Raw genomic sequence first — 20,202 nt, 5'->3', positions numbered from 1 at the left:
GTCGGGGGTGTCCGTATCAAGGAGGTTGAAAATCTCCTGCTGGTGTGCGACTGCTGACCTAGTATTTAGCAGGGTGACGGAGGTGCCTGGGTGCGTGGGACTGCTAGGGAATGGGGGTGAGGGGTTGGATACCTCTGGTGTCGGGGAGGTGCGAGCAATACCAAGGGCCGAAATGTGAGAGGCGGTAACAGTGTCAATGGGGTAGATTTTACACAGGGATGAGAGGTACCTAGATGAATATCCAATGGATGGGCGGGCATAGTGGCAGGGCCCGGGTCCCGTGCGGTCACGGACGGGCACAGACGGGCTTTCCTTTGGCGCGCCTTCGGCGCGCCGCCGGCGCGCCCGCTGCGCCCGTCCGCTGCGCTCCCGGAAGCACATTGCCTTATGTACCCCGTCCCACCCGAGCACTGGACCGCTAACTCCGGCCAGGCTCGTGGAACTCCCCCTCCCAAGATGGCGGCCGCCCTCTACTCTCTCGGCACCGGGGCCGGTGAGTGTCAGCAAAGGGGAAGACCGTGAGGAGTACGGAAGCGCCGGGGCCCTGGATAACAAAAAGGGGTTAGTGCATCAAATCAGGCAATTTTACAAAGTAAAATGATTTAAAAGTAGTTTTTTTAAAATTATCGCCGAGCGGCGCTATTTGCATCAGGTGACAAACGCAGCTCTCAGGGAAGTAGCTCTCCCTGCAGGGGGACCTCAAGCGTGCCCCAGGCTCTGCCACCGCCTGAAGACCGCATCGACCCCCTGTTAGTCGAGTGTGTGTCCGGCGAGGTGGGTGGGGGTGGACACCAGTTGCTTGAGTCCCAGGTTGGCGAGGTTGTCCAGCAGGGTGGTGGTGTTGCGGTCGTTGTTGTTCTCCAGGTGGAAGTTGAGGTCCCCCAGGAGGATGTAGTCAGAGGAGGGGAGGGCCAGCGGGCTGACGAAGTCGGCGATGTCCTCGCTGAATTGTGTGCGTGGTCCAGGGGGTCGGTAGATCAGGGTGCCTCTGAGGGTGGTGTTCGGGTTGGTGTGGATCTGGAAATGCAGGTGTTCGGCGGTGGTCAGGGTGTTGTCGGTGCTGGTCGTGAGACGGATGGTGTTCTTGTGGATGATGGCGATGCCTCCTCCCATCTGGTTGGCGTTGCGGTCCCTCCAGACGATCTTGTAGCCCTCTGGGATAGCGATGGCGATGTCTGGAGCTGAAGAGGCGTTCATCCAGGTCTCGGTGAGGAAGGCAACGTCAGGGGCTGTGGCGTCTAGGAGGTTCCAGAGTTCGATGGCGTGTCTGTGGACGGAGCGGGTGTTAAACAGGATGCACTTGCGGTGGGTGCTGCTGGTGTTCGACTTGGCAGGTGCTGGTGCGAGGCAGGTCCGGATGCAGGAGAATTTGCAGGCGTGGCAGCTGAAAGGTCCGTGGGTACGTCGTGGAGTGGCTTAATGGCATTCTGGGAGTCGGCCGGTGTTGAGTGCGATGAGGGAGGCGGCGGAGTACGTCAGGCGGGTCGGTCGGGGTCTTCGGGGGCCAGGGGTCCTTGCGCTGGTCGCAATCCGGTCGCGGACGGGCGCAGACGGGCTTACCTTTGGCGCGCCTTCGGCGCACAATCGGCGCGCCCGCTGCGCGTGACCGCTGCACGTTCGCACGGTCGCCATTTAAGGCGAAGTGCGCGGGTGGGTGGAGCAGCTGGGAGGCGGGAGCGGGGAGGGAACAGAAGAGAAAAGGGGCGGGGCAAATGGCGGTGGCGGGAAGCGGGGAGGGAGAGCGGAGGGCGGCGAGGTAGGCGGGCTAACAGGAAGGAGACCAACACGGCACAGATGTAACAATCAATTAAGCAGGCACAAATGGAGGGCAAAACAGGAAGAAAAACGGCACAAAATATACAGGCACAAATGGCGGGCAAAACAGAGGAAAAACAGCTAAACAAACGATCATACGGCACAAAAAGAAGACAAGCACAAATTTAGGGCAAAAACCGGCGAAACCCAAAGGGGAGCGACCAAGGCGGCAGCGAGGCCGGCGCTGAGGATGAGGCAGGCAATGGGGCACACGCAGCAGCTGGTGGCCGTGCGGCGCGGGGGTGTCCCACAGGTGGGTTACTCCAGGTTGCATGTGCATTTTAGTTTGTACACAACAAATTCGGATCTACATGTCAGGTGTTCACGAATGGGGACAGGTGTGGAGCAAAACGCTGTGAAATAATGGGTACTATTCTTGGCAAAAGTACAAGCTCTGCATGAAGTACACCGAAAGAAACCTGTCTTGGTGGTTAGACTCTTTTTAAGAGGTTCTTCGGGCATAGATCTGTCTAATGCGTCACGCATACTGGGTGATCTTCTGAATGTAATATTGGGACTTCTAGGCAGTATAGGTCCAAGAATGACATCCGTGAGGATTATAGGCCATTCAGAAGTGATGATATTCCTGATTTTATGTTCCTGTGCACTATAGTTGGTGATAAGCCGCACAGTGTTATCATCTGTCAAGATTTCAGGAGTTTTGGGCATTAGAAGTGTTTTACGCTCAATTGCGCGAGCTTTGTGTAGGGCCTTGTCAAGAATAGAGTCAGTGTATCCCCTATGAATGAAACGTTGCCTAGATTCATGGAGACATTTTTCCAGGGAGTCATTCTCACTGCATATTCTGCAGATACGAATGAACTCCCCATAGGGGACACTACGAATCGTGTGGGCAGGGTGAGAGCTGTGGGCGTGTAGAATTGAATTGCCTGCCGTGGCCTTTCTGTGTAGGCAGGTTTCAATTCGGTTGTTTTTAATGAAAATGTTAACGTCAAGAAATTCGGCTGAGTCAGCCGTAATGCTGGAGGTAAATTTCAGATTAAAGGAATTCCTATTAATCTCCTCAACAAACATTTCAGCATCTTGTGTTGTGCCCTGCCAGATTATGCAGACGTCGTCTATAAAACGCCAGTAATGCTTGATGTGTGGTAACCAATGGCTATGTGTGGTTCTTAGCTCCCGTTCCTCCCACCAGCCAACATGCAAGCATGAGTAGCTGGGGGAGAAACACGAGCCCATTGCCACACCTCGAAGTTGTTCATATATCTGGCCCTGAAACTTGAAAAAATTGGTGGTTAGACAAATGTTTAACATTTCCATTAACATCGTGTTATGCTCACGAAAGCAGATATCACGTCTGTCCAGATAATATTTACACGCATTCATGCCCTGTAGATGGTGTATTGACGTGTAAAGGGATTCAATATCCATTATCAAAAATAGTAAGTTCGCATTCCATTCCACTTTCATGAGTTTAGTTAAAAAGTCAGTGGTGTCCTTAACAAATGATGGGAGATTCTGCATGTGTGGTTGCAAAAAGTAGTCTATATATTTGGAGATGTTTTCGTTATTGCTACCTATGGCAGCTATGATAGGACGACCAGGAGTAGGTATTGTCTGCTTATGAATTTTCGGTAGAAAATACAACACTGGAGTGATAGGGTGTTCTTTTAACAGAAAATTACATTCATCCTTCGTGAGCAAGCCTTTCCGTTTCCACACATGTATTTGTTTACGAGTGGATTCATTACATCCGTTCATCGCAAACTGGGAGGTAGCTCGATAACAAGAAGTGTCACTAAGGTGTCTCTGGGCTTCAATGATGTAATCCTTAGTTGACCAAAGCACAGTGTTTCCTCCTTTATCTGCGTTTTTGATTATAATGTATTTATTCTTTTTTAGTTTGCTCACTAGTCTGTGGTACTGTTTGTCGTTATATTTAAGTTGTTGTTTCTGACTCAAGACTTTCCTATTGAGTGCTTTTAATTCAACAATTACTTTATCACTGAACACATCTACCGAATCACGTGGCATGATTGGCAGAAAGGTTGATTTAGGCCGGAAGGGGGTAGTAGCTGAGCAGCCTGTTTCAGTACTCTGGCTCACAGTGGGAATCGGTTGTGAGTCATTGTCAAATGCCAAATCCAATAAGTTTTGTAATCCGGCCGCATCTTGAATTTGTAATCCTGGAGTCATAGTGTTCGCTTCAATGCTAGACTCAGTTAGTTTTCTTTTTGCTTCAAGTTTGAAAAATTTGATTAATTTGATCTTACGTATAAATTTGTAAATGTCAATCCGCGTCTGGTTATATGAGAACCTATTGGGCGGACAATATGACAACCCCAGAGAGAGCAATTGTTGTTCTTTTGTAGATAAAGGAAAGTCTGTGAGATTGATAACAGTATTTTCTACTGTGGTCGTTATCTTCTCCAATTCCTTTTTGCTTTTGCGCTTGTGGTACCTGCGTTTGAAGAGGACCCTCCTTGCGTGCCTGCGCTGGCTGACTGATTGCCTGGCTTGTTCTGAGGTTGCCGGGAGCGCAGGGAGTAACGCCGGTCCTCGCTCACAAAATTCAGTTCGTCAATGAGCGTGAAGTTTTCACCGTTGGGAAGACCCTCAGTGGATCTCACTGGTACATTTTCATCTTCACTACCTGATGTGAGCGAGTTTAATGATAAAATATCACTGTTGTCCGGTGGAATAGTATTGGCGGAGGTTGATGGTTGGTTTACTTGTATATTGCCAGCATTAGCCACTGCTTTGCGCTTCAGATTGTCATATTTTTTAGAGAATGTGAAAATTCTCCCTGTGGCATAATCATGCTTGTCTCTTGCAAATTTCGTAATTTTGCGTTCGATGATAGTTTCTTCCAACTTTTTTATTCTTACATCAATCTCTGCCTTGGTTTTTGTTATCAACTCTGTTTCTCCCGATGCCTCCAAAAGACCATTCACTCGGTCTATTTCAAGTAACAATTTATTTCGATCAGATTCCGCATACTTGATCAAAATATGCAACATATTCATGGAGCTTTTCAAGTTGTTTTCCGCCCATTCTTGGAGCATCTGGGGGTCCGGATTCTCATAAGTTGGGACAATGAGGACTCTCAAACCACGTGGTATTCTATTCGCATCCCTATACTTCTCAAGGGATTTCTTCTCCCACCATTTGGAGATTTCACCACGGAGGAGTTTTTCCAATGCTTTAAGTAGGCCTTTCACATCGCTGTCAGCCGTGCCTGGTGCCTCACTTGTTTGTTTAGGGGCATTAACCGGCAAGCTGTCAAAGCGCGCCTCAGCTGTGGCTTCTCTGTTTCTAAGCGCGTCACTAGAAATCATAATATCGTGTAAAAGATACACGCACGTCTAAACTCGGGCAACAGGTGGCAGACCGAGTCCCTGTGTTTTGATATGGAGGTACGTTGCTGGTAAAGGTTTGAGGCAGTCCCCACACCCGCTATTGCGCACGTAATGATGCCACCCGCAAAAAGCGAACAAGAAAAGAAGCAGCCTTACCGAAATCGGTGTTGGGCTATAGATAAACCGAAAAGAGGTAGAAAAAGGAAAAAATTAGGCCTAGGCCTTATACTATTTTGTAGCTTATAGGTGTTCTTTTGAAAAAAGGCCCAAATGTAGAGCACCAACCAATCAGATCAGCCTCACCCTGTAGAACCTTCCTGAGAAAGCTCAGAGCCTCACATTTTCTACCGCACGTTAGTGATGGGGAGTCTCCCTAGAGCTCTGCTCTAGTTTTCTATTGAGGTTCTGTTTTCTTCAAAAACTTTTCAGGAAATCTTTAAATTTGAGATATGGCAGACAAGGAGAAGAAAAGCCTCTTCAGGCCTTGTGCCACATGTTTGAAAAAACGACTTTTTACTGAGGATAAGCATAAGGATTGTATTTACTGCTTATACCCAGATCATAAGGTGGCAGACTGTAAAATCTGCAGAACCTTTTCAACTAAGACCTTACGTGACCGTGAGGGGCGTCTGCTGATTTGGTTGCAGAAACTGAAGACAGGAGAGAAGTGTATTTCCAGTGATGAAGAGGATGCTTCATCTACTTCTTCAAAGAGGTCACAGAAGAGGGGTAGGTCATCTGCTTCAGTTTCTACGGAACCCCCCTCTAAGGCTGTGCGTGGGACCTCTGACAGGTCTGGCAATCCTGGGCCTAACGAATCTCCTCACGAAAGTGAAAAGGAGAGGGAGAGGCCGGTACCTCAGGTACCAAAGTCAAGGAAGGAAGATGACTCGGCTGGGCCAGCCCATCAGGCTGATGGTTCGAAAGCTTTCAAGAAGCCAGCTGTGGAGGGGACTTCAGCTGGCAGGAGTAAAGATGCTAACTCCTCGTCGACGACATCGTCGTCGAGTTTGCCTACGACGACGGCATCTCCTTTGCCATCGAAGAAGAAGCTGGCGTCGAAGAGGGTAACATCGTCGACTACGACAATTACACCATCCATGAAGACGTCGACGACATCAGCGTCGACGACGATAGCGTCGACGAAGAAGTCGACGACGACGACACCGTCGACGACGACAACCTCGTCGACGGCGACAACTCCGTCGACGGTGACAACTCCGTCGACGATCACGTCGACGATGGCGATCCGTCGACGACGTCAGTCCCGTCGACGATGAACTCAACGACGACAAGACCAATTCTATCGTCGTCCACCTCGACAACGCCACTGTGACGATGGAAGGGTCGTTGTTGGAGAGGGCTGAAAACCCTAGGAAAAGGCGGATTACACCGGAGATGACTTCGCCAAGGAAGGTACCTTCATTGCCTCCGGCCTTATTGCTTGATGAAGAGGATTACTCGGAAGAGGAGGATGGTGAATTTGGGGATGCATATAGCCCATCACAGTTGCACCTAAAATATCATGACTCAGAGCCTGAGAACGAATATTTTTACCAGCAACAACAACAGCAAGAGAATCGCGTACAATACCAAGAAGTACCGAACCAGCAGAGTATGGTTTCTATGCCGTTATCTCTGCTCACAGACTTGCGAGCTATGTTGGAGGAATATCGTGGCAGGCAAGCGGCGCGTACAGTACAAGGACAGGCACCGGAGCAACCACAGACGTCGACTACTTCCTCTTCACGGCCGCTGCAGGTGGATGAGGCTGTAGATATTCCTCAGAGGGTAGAGCCTACCCAGGTTGACACTTCAGAGGATGAAGAAGAGCATAATCAGGCTCAGGATCCAGATGTTGAATGGGATCAGTATGTGATTCCGGATCCGGCATCGCCAATACCGGACCCGGTTGACTCACCTCCGGCGGACGTGGGAGGTTTCCACAACTTGATGGATAGAGCCACTGCACGGTTTCAGCTCTCCATGCCTTCAACTACTACAGATTGTTTCTTATACGATTTTAAAGAATCATATCGCAAGGCTGTCCGCTCCATTCCCATTGTGGAACACATATGGAAAGAGGGAAAGAAGGTCATGCAGACACCGGCTACGGTTATTCCAACTCTTCCACGTTTAGAAAAGAAATATAAGGCGCCGGATGACAGTCCAGCTTGCCTTATTGGACAACCAAGACCGGATTCGGTGATTTCGCAAGCGGCTCAAAGAAAGTCCTGCAATCCATCGGCTCCTATTACAGCTCCGCCGGACAGAGAAGGAAGACGATTAGATAACGCAGGGAAGCGTTTTTCGTCTATTTCAAGTTTGCTGGTCAGGGCTTCCAATGCCCTAGCAATCCTAGCACGGTACGACCGTCAAATGTGGAGTGATATCTCGCCATACCTGGATCCGCTCCCTAAAGCTGAGGCCCAGAAACTCTTGGAGGAGGGACGTTCCTCATCTGAAATGATTGATTGCGCGATGGACATCGCTACCACCGCTTTCCGCGCTCTAGGGGGAGCGGCGGTTCTTAGACGACAGGGATGGTTGCGAGCGACCTGGTTCCGCCCAGAAGTCCAGAATAAAATCCTGGACTTACCCTTTGACGGGGACATGCTGTTTGGGAAACATGTTGATGAGGCTCTACAGGGAATAAAGAAGAACACAGAGACGGCTCGGTCCTTAGGCACATTACAGTATAGGAAGACACCATTCCGTGGAGCAAGAGGAAGAGGATTCACATCAACAAGAGGCGGTTACCAACAACGACGCTATACTCAGCAATCGTACAGGCCTCAGTACGGTAACCAGTACTATCAGCGTCAATCGCAATCGCAATCTTTCTCTCGCCAGAACTCACGCGGGCGGCAGGGTCGTCCAGGCAGGGACGCCTCCAAGCGTCAATAGCGGCCTTCTGACTCTGCCAACTGTTCCTCTGCCCCATGTGCCACCTGTGGGCGGCAGGATCACTCAACATCTGAGCAGCTGGGAACTAATACCATCAGATCAGTGGGTATTAAACATCATCCGTCAAGGACACACATTGGAGTTTCAGGATCTTCCACCGTACAGAGCTCCCCACGCCACCATTACAAAACACCTAAGCCTTCTGCAAATGGAAGTTCAACAAATGCTTCAGAAAGGGGCGATACAGCATGTCCCTCTATCGCAAAGAGGAGAAGGTTTCTATTCCAGGTTTTTCCTGATCCAAAAGACCAAGGACAAGTGGCGTCCGATCCTGGACTTAAGGGAGCTCAACACCTATCTCGTGAAACTTTCATTTCGGATGATTACACTCCAGGATATCTTGCGCCTCCTGAATCCAGGAGACTTTATGGCAACGTTAGACCTGGAAGATGCCTACTTCCATATCCCAATCCACCCAGCTCACAGACGTTTTCTTCGCTTCACAGTGGGCAAGAGTCACTTCCAATTTATGGTGCTCCCATTTGGGCTGAGATTAGCGCCAAGGATATTCACGAAGGTGCTGGCCCCCGTGGCAGCTTTTCTGAGAAGACAGTCGCTAGAGGTTTTCCCATACTTGGACGACTGGCTGCTAAAGGCACCGAGTTGTTATAAAGCGGCTACAAGAGCAGTAGAGACATGTTTGCGTCTCTTCGATCAACTAGGATTCCAGCTCAACAGAGAAAAGTCGGTCCTTCGGCCGGCCAATTCGGTGAAATTCCTGGGCGCTCTTTTAGATACGCAGGTTTGCAAAGCTTTCCCATCAGAGGAAAGGCAAACAAAACTCATTTCTTCTGCCTGTCGGCTACAAAAGCGGCAGTCAGTCAGGATGTACAAGTCTCTTCTAGGGTCGATTTCATCTTGTATTCAATTGATACCGTACTGCAGACTGCGAATGCGTCCCTTCCAAGAACAACTAGACCTCCAGTGGAGGCAAGTGGACGGGTCTTTCAACGACCAGGTCAAGGTCACTATACAGATGAAACAGGCGGCTGCCTGGTGGATAAAAGGTTCTCACCTCTCGGTGGGTCTCAGTTTCAGGTTGCCTCTAGCCCCTCAAGTCATTACAACAGATGCCTCCCTTCAAGGATGGGTAGCGGTCATGCAAGACCTCCAAGTCAGTGGGCATTGGACGCCAGTGGAACGTCGTCTACATATCAATATTCTAGAGCTGAGAGCCATTCGGTTCGCTCTGTTAGCATTCCTACCTAGATCGACACAGCTGTCCAGGGAAGCTCAGCTGCTGTGGAAATGGGCGATTTCGCAAAACATCATGCTGGTGGCAGAGCATCTGCCAGGTGTGGACAATACAAAGGCGGATACTCTGAGTCGCCTAAAGATGATGTCTCACGAATGGGAATTGGACAATTCAGTGATCAAGGAGATATTCGCCCACTGGGGCACACCAGCGATCGACCTGTTCGCCACGCCGGCAAACAAGAAATGCCGGTATTATGCAAGCAGGGAACACCATCGGGGATCGCTGGGGAATGCGCTTTTGATGTCTTGGTCCGGCACATTCTGTTACGCCTTTCCTCCATTCCCACGAGTCCTCAGGAAGCTCAAGATGGACCAATGCAGGAGGATTCTGATTGCTCCCGCCTGGGCTCGCCAGTTTTGGTTCACGGAGCTTCTCCTTCTGTCTCAGGACCATCCCATACATCTCCGACCCTGCCAGTCGCTTCTGTCAATGTCGAACGGACAGGTTCTCCACCCGAACCCGGACTCACTTCAATTGGCAGCATGGCTCCTGAGCACAGAGAGTTCCGAGATCTAGACATTCCTGAAGAATGCAGACTCATCTTGGCTCAGGCGCGAGCGCCTAGCACGAATAGGACATATGGAGCAAAGTGGAAACGCTTCTGCGTATGGTGCCAGCGAGAAGGGGTGCACCCTTTTTCATCTGATCCACACCAACTCTTGCCATATATCCTGTCTTTAGCTCAGACAGGTCTCGCCCATTCTGCCATCAAGGTCCACTTGGCGGCAATCTCCAGGTATAGAAGGACTGGGTTGGGTCCTTCACTTTTGTCAACAAGAGTCATAAAACAATTCTTGAAAGGACTGTTCAGGGTGTTTCCACCAATCCGACCTCCAACTCCTGTTTGGCATCTAAATGTGGTCCTGGCCCAACTAATGAGGCCTCCTTTTGAACCGATTCATAAATCTGACTTGAAATTCCTGTCATGGAAGGTGGCCCTTCTCCTCGCTCTCACATCTGCAAGGAGAGTGGGGGAACTGCAGGCTCTAACCATTAAAGAGCCCTTTCTACAGTTCAAGAATCATACCTTAATCCTTAGAATGAACCCCAAGTTTATTCCAAAAGTACCTAAGGACTTTCATTTGAATGAACCAGTTGTTCTGAATTCATTTTTTCCTCTGCCTTCCACGCCGGCCGAGAGGGCACTACATTCTCTAGACGTCCAGAGATGTCTCAAATTCTATCTTCAACGCACGTCTGGGTTTAGGAAGTCACCTCAGCTGTTTGTGGCTTTTGGAGCCCCTCGAAAGGGGTTTCCGTTATCAAAGCAGGGGATCTCCAGATGGATATCTAGTGCAATCCCCCTGTACCCCAAAACCTACCCCTGAACCCTAAAAATACGCGTATACCCCAAAACCCAAACCTAGCCCTGAACCCTAAAAATACCCCTGTACCCCAAAACACATACCTATCCCTAAACCCTAAAACTACCCCTGTACTCCATAACCCAAAACTATATCTGAACCCTTAAAATACCCAAACACCCCAAAACATATACCTCAGTACCCCAAAACATATACCCCTATACCCATACTTACCTTATCCAAACATTTAAAAAAAAAACGTGCTTTTACCATTCATACATTTACAACGAATTTCGTTGTAAAGGTATGCGTGGTAAAATCATATAAAATGTAATGCCATGCGTTATAATGGCATTGCAGAGTCTTGGTACTTTCGTAATGAAAGTATGCCGAGTGATGGTATGCGGAAAGAACGTTGCGGAATAATGGGTGTTTACCCTCCCCCGGTAAGTACATTGGTGGCACGGCGGCCCACATCTCCAGCAACATACTCATATTTTTTCACTACCCATTTGAAAAATGCACAGGTCTCTCTCATTGATGGCCAGCACCGACATACTTTTTGACACACCTCCTGCCACAAGTTCTAGAATTGCGAACTTTAGAGCTGGGGAGCTACGTTCGAATCTCGGCATCAGCTCAACATCCTGTGATTCCAGGCAAATCACTTTGTCTCCTCGTGCCTACCACAAATGAATGTGTTCTTCTGTAATGTTAATTGTGCTCATGCCATGTTGTCGAGTTCGCGCTTTATAATATTGCAAGGAAAAATAAAGTAGGGAAACTCGAGTTCACACACTACTGAACGCGCACTCTTAAGTGCATCAGCAGTGCACTGTGAATCGGAGCGTTTCACAGGCCTGTCACAGATAAGAAATGCTATCTAAACGAAATCCTACAAACAATATATTACTGGCCGGCAGCAATTCATACCCGGACAACGTCTGGACGGGCTGCTAGTATTAGATAAAGCTTGATATCAAGGAGTACTGGAACTTCCAATACCAAATAGTTCTGTAATGTATTTTCCCTATGTAGTCTCCCTTCCTGAGTCAGGCGAGGTATAGTACCGTCAGATGTTCTCTCCAGTATCTCTGGTGACTTTCTCTTTTCTTAGATTGCTGTTCTGTTTGGTAACACCTAGGTTATGGTGTTAGTGGTGACCTATCTTGATTATGGTAGGACCTTACTCATTTGGAAGATCTTAGCTTACCTCTTAAATGTTGCCATGTTTGGAATTTTCCTGATGTTTGCAGGGAGTGAGTTCCAGATTCTGGGGGCTGCTCCTGAGAAAGCTCTATCATATGTTTGCTTCTTTCGGAAGATGGGTGGTCTCCGCAACGGCTACTTGGCACTCCTGGCAGGTCTGCTTCCTCCTGATAACTCAATTTTCTGGGCCAAGTATCTTGGTGTTTTGTAATGGAGCGCTTTGTGGTTAATGCATGCCATTTTTAGTTGAATCCTGGTTTTGTACGGTAGCCAGTTTAACGCTTTCAAGTGGGGAAAGATATGGTCAAATTTCCTCGATCCGACGATGAGTCTTGTAGCTGCATTGATCTATTTAAACAACAAGGGGACCCCAATTAGTATCAGCGATGGACCTCGGGGAGTTGAATTATAAAGAAACAACAATGGTCCCTGGCAAGGAGACAAGTGAAAGCAGAATAAATATAGACTCAGTCAGTTCTATATTGCTGAAGACATGCCCAGCCGGGCAGTGGTCCTCAAAATTTATATTTAGATCAAAATATGTAAAAAACAGTAACACCTTCAGCAATTCACACACGGGGGCACAAGCCTGTACCCAGCCACACGAATATACAGACAAGGACATACATAAAGGGCTTGCAAGGCAAAAACAGTCTCTGCACAATTCCAATTTTACACAGAGAATTTCTTATAGGTACCATTACACAGTATTGTATAATCAATCATTTCTACAGGTATATGGTACACATTAAGTCTAATGTCTATATTTATTCTGCTTTCACTTGTCTCCTTGCCAGGGACCATTGTTGTTTCTTTATAATTGTAGCTGCATTGAGGCATGCTTTTAGTGGTGCTGTGGAGATTTTTGGTAGATCTGCTGAGGTTGTACATCCATATTCAATCCTCGAGATAACCAGGATTGGACTGCTAGTTTGATAGCCACAGTAGAAATGAATGGTTTCACTTTCCTAATGTAGTTCAAATGAAAACGGGCACTTTTTGCCATTGCTTTGATGTGAGCTTTCATGTCTAGTTTCTCATCTAGTGTGATTCCTAGTGATTTAGCGGAGTCCACTAGAGTAGGGGTGCAAATTAATGCTGTGATCAGTTTGGTCCATTCCTTCACTTCTGTGTGGTTCTTCTGTGGTGTGATTAATGGGAATTCCGTTTTTTGTGCATTTAGCTTCAGATGATTGCTAGTTAACCATTGTAATGACATTTTTAATGCCTCATTCATTAACTTGATGGCTTCCAGAGATGCGATCCTGATGTATATCTGCGTGTCGTCCGAGTATATGTGATGGGAAATCTGTGAGTTTCATAGGATTTCTGTAAAAGGTTCGACATATAGGTTGAATAGTGATGGAGATAGTGTAGATCCTTGTGGGACTCCAATTGAGTTAGAGCATGATGGTGATAGTGTCTGGTTGACCAGGAATCTTTGTGTTCTATTCTGAAGGAAGGATTCAAACCATTTCAGCACATTTCCAGATATTCCCCTCCTGTCATGAATCAAAAAGGGGGTGGTGATTAACAGAGTGTCTGAATTAAGCAGACCACTCTTACCCAGTCCAAAGATCAGGGCTTGATCCATCACCGTTTTTTAGCTCACTGCACCATCCCAGCTCAGAACCTGGCTACATGCAAATTAGTCTGTTCCTGTCCCAGTGCATGATGGGAACAGGGCAAACCAAACTACCAAGCCAATTCTTATACTGGGAAGGAAACAAGCTTCCGAGGACCGGTTTCTGGCATTTCAGCCGTCGTCGGCCCGGCTTGCTTGAATCCTGATGGTGCAATGAGCAAGGGACTCACATCTGAGTATACCCCTCCACGCTTATGGTGGACAAAATCGTTTTTGGCCACTATAGGTGTGGCAGGGTATACTCAGACATGAGTCCCTTTCTCACTGCACCATCAGGATTCAAGCAAGCCGGGCCGAAGAAGGCTGAAATGCCAGAAACCGGTCCCCGGTAGCTTGTCTCCTTTCTGGTGAAGAATTGGCTTGGTAGTTTAGTCTGCCTTGTTCCCATGATGCACTGGGCCAGGGACAGACTGATTTGCATATAGCCAGGTTCTGAGCTGGGATGGTGCAGTGAGATAAATAACGGTGATGGATCAAGCCCTGATCTTTGGACTGGGTAAGAGTGGTCTGCTTAATTCAGACACTCTGTTCATCACTACCCCCTTTTCTGAATCCTCCTGTCATGAAGCCTGGTTAGTAGTTTTTCATAATTTGCCATGTCAAATGCAGAAGACCGGTCAAGAAGGACTAGTAGACATGTTCGAATATGGTCTAGAGCCTGTAATGTGTCATCGACAATATGTAGGATTGCTGTTTCCGTGCTGTGTCCTGTTCTGAGTTCTGATTGACAGTCGTCCAATAGAGTGAAATTGGCGATGTGATGGCTCCGTTGATTTTGCACACATTTCTCAATTACGTTGGCAAGTAATGGGATATTGGTCACTGGGCGGAAGTTATTAGGATCTCCCGGGTCCGCTGTAGGTTTTTTGATGATGGGGACAACTTGACCTGTTTTTAGGCAATCTGGAAGGATCCCTTGGGATAGAGAGGCATTTATTATTTTTGTCCATATTGGAATGACTATATGGCTGATTTCTTTCATGCATTTTGAGGGGAGAGGGTCATTGTAGTGGTTATTAGGTTTGATGTCTAAGAATGTTTTGGCGATGGTATTTTGGTCGTATAGTTTGAAGGTATCCCACTGTACCTTGTTTTTTGCCTTATTATGGTCGATGTTCGAGGTGTTATTGATCAGTGAGAGTGGTTGGTTGGGGAGGTTGTCCGCTGCTCTCATGAGCTCTATTTCTAGAGTGTTGGCCTTGTTGTTGAAGAATGTTGAGAATTCCTCACAGCTCAGTTGCGTTTTTGTAGTTTCTTGGGCAGATTTGGCCAATTTATTGGATTGTTGCTTTAAGATCTCAAATCATTTTCGTGGTCTGTTTTTGGCGTTATCCAGTTCTGATCCAATAAATTCCTTTTTGGAGTTGAGGATCTTTTTGTTGTATTAATTTCTGATTTTTCTGAGAGATTTCAGTTCGGGGGATGATGGGTGTTGTCTCCATTTTCTTTCAGCAAGTCTTAGTTTCCGCCTATCTTCATTCAGTGTCACATCAAACCATGGATTTTTAACCTTCTCTTACTTTTTTCAGTTTTAGTGGCATGGTTGCGTTGACTATATTAGTTACTGTAGTGTAATGATCCGTTGGATCAATTACATCCTGCAGGTTGTTAGGTGGATTTAGGTCCTTCTCACCGCTTTCTACTAGTAGTTCAATGTTAGAGTCTTTAGTGTCCAGAGTCCACTTTTTAAGATTGGTAGGTTGCGTGGTCTGGCTCTTTTTCACGGTGGGTATCATGAAGGTTATGGCATGGTGATCCGACCAGTCGCATGGAACAATTGATTGGCTTGAAGTATCCATATTTCTCGATATTATCCAGTCCAATGTAGCTCCTTCTGAGTGTGTTGGTTGTGTGCAGGCTTCGGTGAGATTTAGTTCAGACAAAAAGTCTTTAAGTATAGGTCTGCACATCCCAGTATTCCTAATGCTGTTGACTTCTAAGCCAGGACTGGACGAAATTAATTCTAATGATAGGAGCCTTTACTGAAATGTAGATAAGAGAACACTGTATGTTACCATGGTGGAGAGATGTGTATGTATTGTTGATTCATAATTGGCCTTGCCGCCATTACGATATGAAAGTACAATAACTTTTATCGCTATAGTGTTTAATCTCTATGGTAAAGACATTGACATACTACAATTTAGTTCCAGCTGCACAGATTAGAGAAAGGGTTCACCTTTCACCTAGTAACAAATGACTGGTAGGCCTTGAAACAGGGCAGATTACCAACCTCCCCTCCCTAGAGAAAACATGTTCTGCATTTTCAAAATAAGATCTTAGCGCTCAAATGAATACATTTAATTAGTGTTCATCAACTCATTTAGGATCTCTAAGATTTTAAAATGCATGTGGTTCATTATCTCAATGTATATGATTCCATAAATCATATTTCAATCTATTGCAATAGTTTCAAAGTCATAAAAAACCTAGTTAATGAAAAGCATGTGCTGAAAAGATAACGAATATGATTTAAAAATGACTGCACTTAATGCCTAACCTACCATGGCAGATGCTCAACTATATATAGAGTTAATTGGAGAACGTATATATGCACCTATAGGGCCTGAGGACCTATAACAAGGGAGAGGGCCTTTAACCCCTTGCATGCTCATGGCGGCCCCCGGCCGTCATGAGTCCGGTGGGCGTGTCCTCACGACGGCCTGGAGCCATCCGAATCCCGCCCACTATGCAAATGCCCAGCACATTGCGAAAATTCGCCGCACATGCAAGGGGTTTAACGACCGGTATAGCCAGAGGCAGAAGGGCTATTAGGCTAGTAGAACATTCCATCCCCGAGGTTAGAATGTTCTAAATTAAAAAGGGAGAAACAGACAGATAAACACTGGAATGTTGAAGCAGAAAGCTTATCCCGGCCATTATTAGCCACGAGTCACTACATTGTCTTTAGTGGAGGTGCCAAGATTTGCAAGGCATTCTCGTTGCCAATGTGACCCTGTTAAGGAGGCACATTGCATCTTGGGTGGGAATGAGAAGGAAAGCCAACAAAGTATTAGTGGTAGTGTATTATGAGGTTTCTTCCTATGGAAAATGTATTTCTTGTGTGGAGGAAAGAAAGAAAAACATCACCTGAGCTGTACATTTTCACATGCAAAAATGTACACTGTACACTAACAGATGCAAAGATTTCCCACATTAACATAACTTGGAATTGACAAAAGATTTCCAAAGTTACGACTGGTAAACTGAGTGCTTCAGTGTCGAGAAGCACTCTTGCTTCACACATTTTTGTTGTGAATTTGAAAAAATAGTGAATCTATTCCAAACATAGCTGTAAACCTGTGTGAGAGCTCCCTACATTCCCTAGCAAGGGCTTTTGACATTACTTGTGTTGACAAAAAATATTTTCATGGGATATGCTCTAAGAATTCCGATTACTTTGTATGGATTATTTGTGGGTGTTGCTGTCCTATTTATCATCCTACTACTTATTAAAGCATTACCTGTGTTAGCTTACTCTGCACATCTATGGCCAGTTATGTTAAACTATTCTAAATAATGATGCAATTAGTGATATTGTGTATTTTTAGTGTTTTATTCTTGTTGGGTCGAATTCTCCGCATTCTAGACAACAAACCCTGTGTATTTTATTTTGGAAATGAGTCCTGTTAGTCACATAGACCTTTCTTTCATAGTTTTGTGCCAGTTCACTGTTGTATTATCCTTAATAACTTTTCGGGAAGAACGCAGACCAGATGTGGCCCTTAATGGGTTTCATTTTTCTATTTAAAAGTGTTTAAATTTCTAATTGTTACATTTACAGAAATGGATATTGCACATAATGCAATATAGAGCCGGATCAATGCGACACACATCAATCGGGGTATTGATAGCCCACCCCGCATTCAGAGTTCTGAATAGATTTAAAGCTTAGCAACCATGACTATAATTCATACCAGAGGTCTAAAAATACTGGTTTGGGAGGAACCAAATCTCGAAATGCTTCTTGATCACAATGCAGAAAATCAGTTCACATGTTGCATCTATAAATGTTGTCTGCAGCCATATATACCAAACAGTAAGAATTCAGCATAGGGTGATCAAATGTACAGTAATAAAAATAATAGAGGCATTCTGATAGTGTGAACCACCCCAAGAGCCACTGTGCACAGGATTAGGGACATCAGCAGATGTTACTTCATTCATATTGTCACTGATCTGACCTGGGAATGACTGATTTGGTGGAATTTCTTTTTACCTAGATCTCCAAAGAGGGGAAAGCGGAGAAGAACCGGCTTTACATTCAAGCTCTAGAAGACGACCGCAGGCAGGCGCTGGAGGAGCACCAGGACCTGGTGAACAACCTATACAACTTGAGGAAGGCCCTTCGTCAGGCAGAGGATCTCCGTGACAAGGTAAGCAGCTAAAAATCATTTGCTTATTTCTGGTGTGATCCATGGAGGTCCAGGGTGACCATCTCACTCCAGGTTATTATGGATACTAACTACAGTGCAGAATCTTTCACTTTAAAACCATTGATTTCATGTGTGTTAATCTAATTAGCTCAGTGGAAGCAAAGCAAGACTACAATACCCAGAACGCATTAAGCTATCACACAAGTTCAGGATAGGAACCAGCGTCAATAGAGATGTGAAGGGAGGCGGTCGCCTTCCTGAGCTCATGTGCAAATACTGCCTTATCGTGTATTTTTCAAGTTGTCTTTTCATGTTGCAGCAAAGTGCAAGGGCACAAATGGAACTAGGAGTGGTTTACTTTCTAAAGCGCACTTACTTTCTGCCTGTTCGACGACTCCTCAACCATGAACGCTTCAGTAATGCTGGGCAGCCCATTCTTTCTTTAACATTGTCATCACCACCACATCCAAAAAGTGGCATAAAATCTGCTCATTGGTTGATATATGGGGAGTCACCATCACAGATTACCTTTAGCCCATCGTCATCTATCGACAAAATTGCAGTTGTCCAACACACTTCCTGTTAAAAACGCACCCTAAACCCTTGTGCAGGCCATATAACCTCGTCTTTGTCATTAGCCATTTGCATTTTAGGTCTGGATTAACCGCTTTAGTCATCGGCAAGACATCTTGTAAATGATGAACAGAAATCTATATAGAATACATCTGCAGATACATTAATAAACTACCAAAGTTAAATTTTATTCCTACCATTTCTGCCAATGGCTTGTTTGGCCCAGCCCCTTTAGACTTGCTTTGATACTGTGACAGTCACATCTTGGATCAATCCAGAGGAGTATTTCTCTCTCACTTTGAGGTTATTGGCTATTAGGTGTATTGTTCCTCCTCTTTGGAAGTGGATCCATTGCAACGGATGAGGTGCATTGTTTTCTGCATTTGTCAGGGACTATTTATTGAGCAGAAGGCTTTTCCCTTGAGGAGCAATAAAGTGTACAAGATGATGAGATGCTTAATTGAAGCACGGTGAAATAAGCATGTAAATGAACTATATTTATCAGCATAATTTTTCAGTAGAGCCTTTTGTTTTGCATGAGCAAAATCATAAAAATAGAAGCCAATTATTTTATTAAAACATAAGCCTTGACAAACATAATGAACGTATATAATGTCAGCAATTTTACTTTAAGCAATCACGTAATTCTTATTTTACTGGTCTTGCTTTTAATGTTTAAAGCCTCATTTACTAGAAGATTTCTGTGTTTCTATATTTTTTTAGCTATGTCTTCCTGTACTCACTAGCTCACAATCCGTCCGGTCAAAAAACTTTTTGTTCTGATACCGAAGTGTGCTGTAATTGAATTAGTTGTGGGAACAGTCTTGAGAGTGGCCTAGTAAAAACGTCTGTCGTTCAAAGGACAGACCAGCTCCTGCTCAATTCTCCTGCATTCCTCCTCTTCTACTTCCCCTCTTCCTCCTTGCTTGTCATGGCTTTTGATCTGGGAAATGTGGTCCATGGTAAGGGTGAACCATGGGGACTCCTGCTGTTGGGGCACCTCTGGCTGAGAGTAGGGTGCCTTTAATTTCCTATGAATGTATAACACACTACACAGCCGATCATAATCACTTTAACTTTCACAGCATTGGTCAAACATGTAGAATCTTCCCCAGGCGCATGCAGATGAATTACTCCACACAGGAGTTGCTATCCAGCATTACTTTACTCCTCTGCACTTGCACACTACGCATTATATCTTACTTTAGGTTAACCACACCCTAACACCTCCTCTCACATATCACGTTTCCTCTCCAGAGTCCATCCAGAACCACACGGGTCTTGGAGAGCATAACATTAATACGCTACAGCTCCCCCATTGTTAAATAAAAAGGGGCAGACATCATCACATTTCCTCAATGAGGCGCTCGCACTTGTTTGCCGGCTCAGGTGATTCCAGGCCCACCCTGATGGGGCATCAGCGACATAGGCTCTGGCGCTTTAGCTGGACCAGCTGGTGGGGTTGCCTCACACATGGTTTCAGAACTCTACAAGTGTTGTCGTAGGTGTTTAAAATGTGATGCGTCCAAAATGATGGATTGCCCAGGACGATGTGCTTTCGCCATATGGCCCTTGCACACTAGGACTTGTAAAGGATCAGCGTCAAAAAGAGTGTCCATTGTCCATCTTAGTCTCTGCTTAACCAGTACCCTGTCTCCTTTGTTGAAAGCTTTCTCCTGGGCTTGGGGATGCCTGTATCTACGTTTTCATTTTCCACTTCCGAGTTGCGTCGTGT

The 20,202-nt window shown here is 46.1% G+C and overlaps 1 protein-coding gene across 3 annotated transcripts in view; it reads left to right on the top strand.

Annotated features, from left to right (window-relative positions):
- The window catches only part of CARD9 (caspase recruitment domain family member 9), a 354,115-nt gene that overhangs the window by 245,900 nt on the left and 88,013 nt on the right, over positions 1 to 20,202 (top strand). For all 3 annotated transcript variants that reach the window (XM_086921021.1, XM_086921020.1, XM_086921019.1), the window contains one exon: positions 17,742 to 17,894. In XM_086921021.1, the coding sequence (XP_086777147.1) occupies positions 17,742 to 17,894 (153 nt within the window). The remainder of the gene's footprint in view (positions 1 to 17,741; positions 17,895 to 20,202) is intronic.

This window comes from Lissotriton vulgaris, chromosome 5 (genome assembly GCF_964263255.1).
Source record: "Lissotriton vulgaris chromosome 5, aLisVul1.2, whole genome shotgun sequence".
NCBI classification, from domain to species: Eukaryota; Metazoa; Chordata; class Amphibia; order Caudata; family Salamandridae; genus Lissotriton; species Lissotriton vulgaris.
The sequence above is the reverse complement of the archived record's forward strand: the minus strand, read 5'-3'. Positions and strand labels throughout refer to the sequence as shown.